The sequence below is a fragment of the Sinocyclocheilus anshuiensis genome, unplaced genomic scaffold (assembly GCF_001515605.1).
Source record: "Sinocyclocheilus anshuiensis isolate Anshui unplaced genomic scaffold, SAMN03320099.WGS_v1.1 scaffold536, whole genome shotgun sequence".
NCBI classification, from domain to species: Eukaryota; Metazoa; Chordata; class Actinopteri; order Cypriniformes; family Cyprinidae; genus Sinocyclocheilus; species Sinocyclocheilus anshuiensis.
The window spans coordinates 2946855-2951326 of record NW_015557179.1 but is presented as its reverse complement, the minus strand read 5'-3'; the positions used below and the strand labels follow the sequence as shown (position 1 = coordinate 2951326).

The following is a 4472-nucleotide window of genomic DNA, read 5'->3' as shown; positions in this document are numbered from 1 at the left end:
TTGCTTGCTTGTGTTGCTTGACCCCTCCCCCATAATATCAATCGTTTATAGGCCACATATTAGGCAATTTTTTTTTTATGTTTATTTTTCAATGTTAATTAAAGTGACACCAAAAATAAGGGAACATCGTTAGGAAATCCTTGGGAGGGCTGTGCCGGGGCTAAGCAAGTTTCTGATGGGCCCCGTCAAGCCCCGCCCTAGCGCCGCCACTGATTAGCCTAATTCGTTTTGGCTTGTTTAGCAACTTATATTTTTCATTCTTGTTTTCTTATGAAACTGTTCAAAATTGCCTATAGGCTAGGTATTGTGTTTATTGTTTGTACATTATAAGATTTTGCTTTTTTTACGGTGTTATTTATGAATGTAATAATGCGGTTTCTGCTTATCCGTGTTTAACCTAAACTACAACGTAACATTGATGTAGACCTACATACCGGCATCTAAATGTGATTTTATAATTTTATGCTATATAGACCTACCACATTAACCTCCACTGGATGCAGCAATAAACTACATTTTGGCATTTTATAATACTTCTGTGGATATTTTGGTGAAAGTAACTCAAAAGTAGTGTAACGCATTACAATTCAGAGACAGTAATATTGTAATGTAACTAATTACTTTCAAAATACAGTAACTAGTAATATATAATGTATTACATTTTGGAAGTAACTTGCCCAACACTGTTCACTGCATGTTGTCACATTAACTCGAAATAGCTTGAAATTCTCGAGAATAGCTCGAGAAATTCTTAACACCCACAATTGGGGCCTTCATGACAATATTGCTCTCAAAAGCACATAACTTTAACTGATACTTAATTAGATTTTCACTTATTTTATCTGTAGAGAGTCACAAATAATGGATGTTGCTGCAGAGCGACAGGAAGCCCCTTTAGTCATTACTATATTTATATATTACAAATTAAAATCTGCATGTATCTATTTTCACATCTATGAAAGTTGTTAGTCTTCTTGTGAATGATTAATCCATGCATGTGTTTCATTTTTGACCTTGTAATTTTTTTAATTAACATAGTTTTCTGGTTAAACGACAGATGTCTCTCTGGCGATGTATACTGGCGTTCTCAAATAATTTTGTCCGTTAAAAAATTGGCCCCATTTCATACAGTTGACTGCAAGCTCGAATACAGATTTGTCTCAGTCCAATCAACAAATGAGGTATAAAACCAAGTTTCGACCTCCCTTTTTCGATAGCCTAGTTAGTTTCACTTATACATGTCACAATACGAAAGAAAATATCTGTCTGTTTCTGTTTCATTGTGACTTTATGGGAATGTCCATTTAATCTTTATTTTAAGAAGTAAATCCATTAGCTATTTAAGGTCAATAGTAGGTCACTATGGTGGCTGGTGGAATGGAATTGTGTATTGACCAATAAAAATCCAGAAACAGAACTTTAAAATGTATAAATTACAAAAGTCTCATTAAAAGGTGTTGTTAGGAACAAAGCGCAAGTGACTATATTCACAATACAGCACAACCTTGAGTGCATTGCTAATTCATAGTTATTTCATATTAATGGCAATGAAAAGGACCTGTTTATTGCCATTAAACTGAAATCACTGAACCTAAACATAGGAGCCTGAATGTGAATTTACATTATAATTATTACATGTTAGGCCTTGGAACACATTAACATTTAGCCATTGTTCCAAACATGTTTCTTCTTGAAGACCGTGCATGCAGTCTGAATCAAGCTTATCTACCCCTTGTGATTAATAATAGCAAGGCCCTTTATGATGTTTCTCCTTTCTTTGTTGCGTAATCTTCTCTATGATTTGAAGCAGCGTCTATTCATGCAGATTTGAATGAATAGACACCACTGTGTTGGGGATTAGGCAGCAGAGACGGTGCAAGTGCCAAGTGGACACTGAAGCAGTTACTTATAAGGATTAATGGTGTGCTTGTGCACGTGTGTGTGTATGCATGCATATGGATGGGTGTGGATTGTAAGCTTCCTGTTTGTGTGTGAATGATTTAATCTATTTATGAATCAATAATTTCAAGTAAATTATGCACTCTGGAAACACATTGCGGTCAGTTTAAAGGGATAGTTTACCTAGAAAATGAAAATGATTTAATTACACTCATGTTAGCTCCAAACCAGGGGTGTGTTTCCCAAAAGCACAGTTAGCAATATGGTTGCAAGTTCCATCGTTACCAACATAGTTTTACAATTTGGTGTTTCCCAAATCCATAGTTCCAACAAAAATTCGCAAACAGCATTCGCAAAGTGTGGTTGGAACTACAGCGCTGTGGTTAGAAGCATAGTTTCATGTTAGTATGACATCTGGACTTAAATAGTACAACATGTGGGCTTTGCTCATGCACTTGAGCAAAATAAGCAAGGTATTACAATCTATCTTTCATTCCATACATAAACAATTTAATTCTATGTCTTTTAGTTTGTTAAGATAATTAATGTGCTGTTTTTGAAGAGTGCCTATGTGTGTCCTTGCTCGTAAGGGAACCTGCAAAATACAACAAAATAACAGAACAAAAATAGCGAAGCATTCCTCAGATACCATGTTCGTTATTTACAGTAATAATTTGACAGTAATTTGATCTCAAATTGATTAATTAGCAGAAGTTATCACTCCACAACCTCCTTGACGTCATTAACGACAGTTCTAACCAACATGGTTTGAACAACAATGTGTGACAAAATTCCTACATTTTTGGGAAACAGTCATGGCATGCTATTAGTTTCTCCAACATGGCATCGTACTTAAGCAGCAGGTTACAATGATGTTCGGAAAACACACCCCTATATGACTTTCTTTCTTCTGGAGAACACAAAAGCAGATATTTTAAGTATGTTTCAAGTATTTTTGTCCATGCAATGAAAGTCAGTGGTGTACAAAACAACACTGGTCTCCACTGACTTTCATTGCATGGACAATAAAATTCATGTTTTGCTATGAGGCCTGATTAAGGAGCCTGTTGCATTATTCTCAAGCTGACCCCAGTGTTTCCACTCTCTCCCACCTGCAGCTTCTCTGCTTAGATCACTTAATTCTTAAATGCTACACAATTTCCATCATTTGTTGCAGTGTCAAAAATGAACTTTTTTAGTATTATTAATGGCCAATATTTGGGTATCAATTTTCAAGAGCGTCTTCAAAGCATCATAACAATTTATGTGCAGTACTTCAACCCATAATAAATGTGATATGCTTCGAAAATAATATTGCATATATAAAATGTGACATAACAGATTTTTGTGCCCTAATATTTTAAATCGTTGGTTAAATTAGTCACTTTCCAGCTGCGGACTGTAGTTCTGTGTGGAGATACATCTGTTAAAACAGTGCGATGGTGAGTAAATACTGTTATATATTACCGTCACTGCTTATTTGGTGCAAAATGCAGTTATTATAGGCAGCATATCTAAAATAATGCGCGCTACAGTCAGCACACACGGTGTGATTGCTTCCTGTTTGTTTGCCAGCTGCGGACTGTAGTTCTGTGTGGAGATACATCTGTTAAAACAGCGCGATGGTGAGTAAATACTGTTATATGTTACCGTCACTGCTTATTTGGTGCAAAATGCAGTTATTATAGGCAGCATATCTAAAATAATGCGCGCTACAGTCAGCACACAGTTCCTTGATACTGAATGGCTGTATGTAATTTTCTTTTAATGTATGGGAGTGATAGCAGGTAACGTTAGTCTTCTGCCTTGGGTTTATATATGCGTAGACATTTAATTTCGTATGTAAACTTCTATTCACCAAGTTAACTATTCAGTTCTTGCTGTATCGTGAAATAATCTAAAGCAACAGCTTGGAAAAGCTTCATTGATAGCGAACACAAGTTTATCAGGCGCGTCAGCTGCAAATATGGCGCATTTCTCTTGCACGAGCTCATGTTTGAATATTTGCTCGTTATCAAACACTTAATAGTTATATGGAAAGCATTTGACGTCTGTGGTCTTTTAATTTAACGATGTTTACACGAACAAAGCAGTATAAAGACTTACGAGCAGTGGAGAAGGATTGCGCCACCTTCTGCAGTTAGTATTAAAGGGATGGTTCACCCCAAAATGATAATTGTCATTATTGACTCTCATGCTGTTACAAATCCATACGACTGATTGACTTTCTAATTTGGAACACAAAAGGAGATGTTAGGGACTGACAGTCTCAGTCCACATTTACTTTCACATTGTTTTTTTTAGTTTTTTCCCCACATAATGAAAGTGAATGGTGACTGAGGCTCTCAGTCTGTCTAACATCTAATTTTGGGGTGAATTATTCCTTTAATCAGGTCTTTTATGATGTCTATGTTTTAAACTACTATAGACACGTTGCCAGCGGTATTAAAATTAATGGTGAATCAATATAGGTTTTCTGATGGCTGATTTGTAAATTATTAGATGTGGTGTCATTCTTGTTTTCAATGCAAGTCTTTTTTTTTTTTTTTTTTTTTTTCATTTGCAGGTTTGGC

At 35.7% G+C, this 4472-nt stretch overlaps 1 protein-coding gene across 2 annotated transcripts in view; it reads left to right on the top strand.

Annotated features, from left to right (window-relative positions):
* The first annotated feature begins 3292 nt into the window (after nt 1–3292).
* Nucleotides 3293–4472, top strand: part of calm2a (calmodulin 2a (phosphorylase kinase, delta)) — a 4732-nt gene continuing 3552 nt past the window's right edge. Inside the window, exon 1 of one of the 2 annotated variants that reach the window (XM_016473892.1) lies at nt 3293–3341. In XM_016473892.1, coding sequence (XP_016329378.1) covers nt 3339–3341 — 3 coding nt within the window. In that variant the 5' untranslated portion in view covers nt 3293–3338. Of the gene's footprint in view, nt 3342–3440; nt 3525–4472 lie in introns of those variants that run through there. The other variant, XM_016473891.1, reaches the window with a different exon arrangement.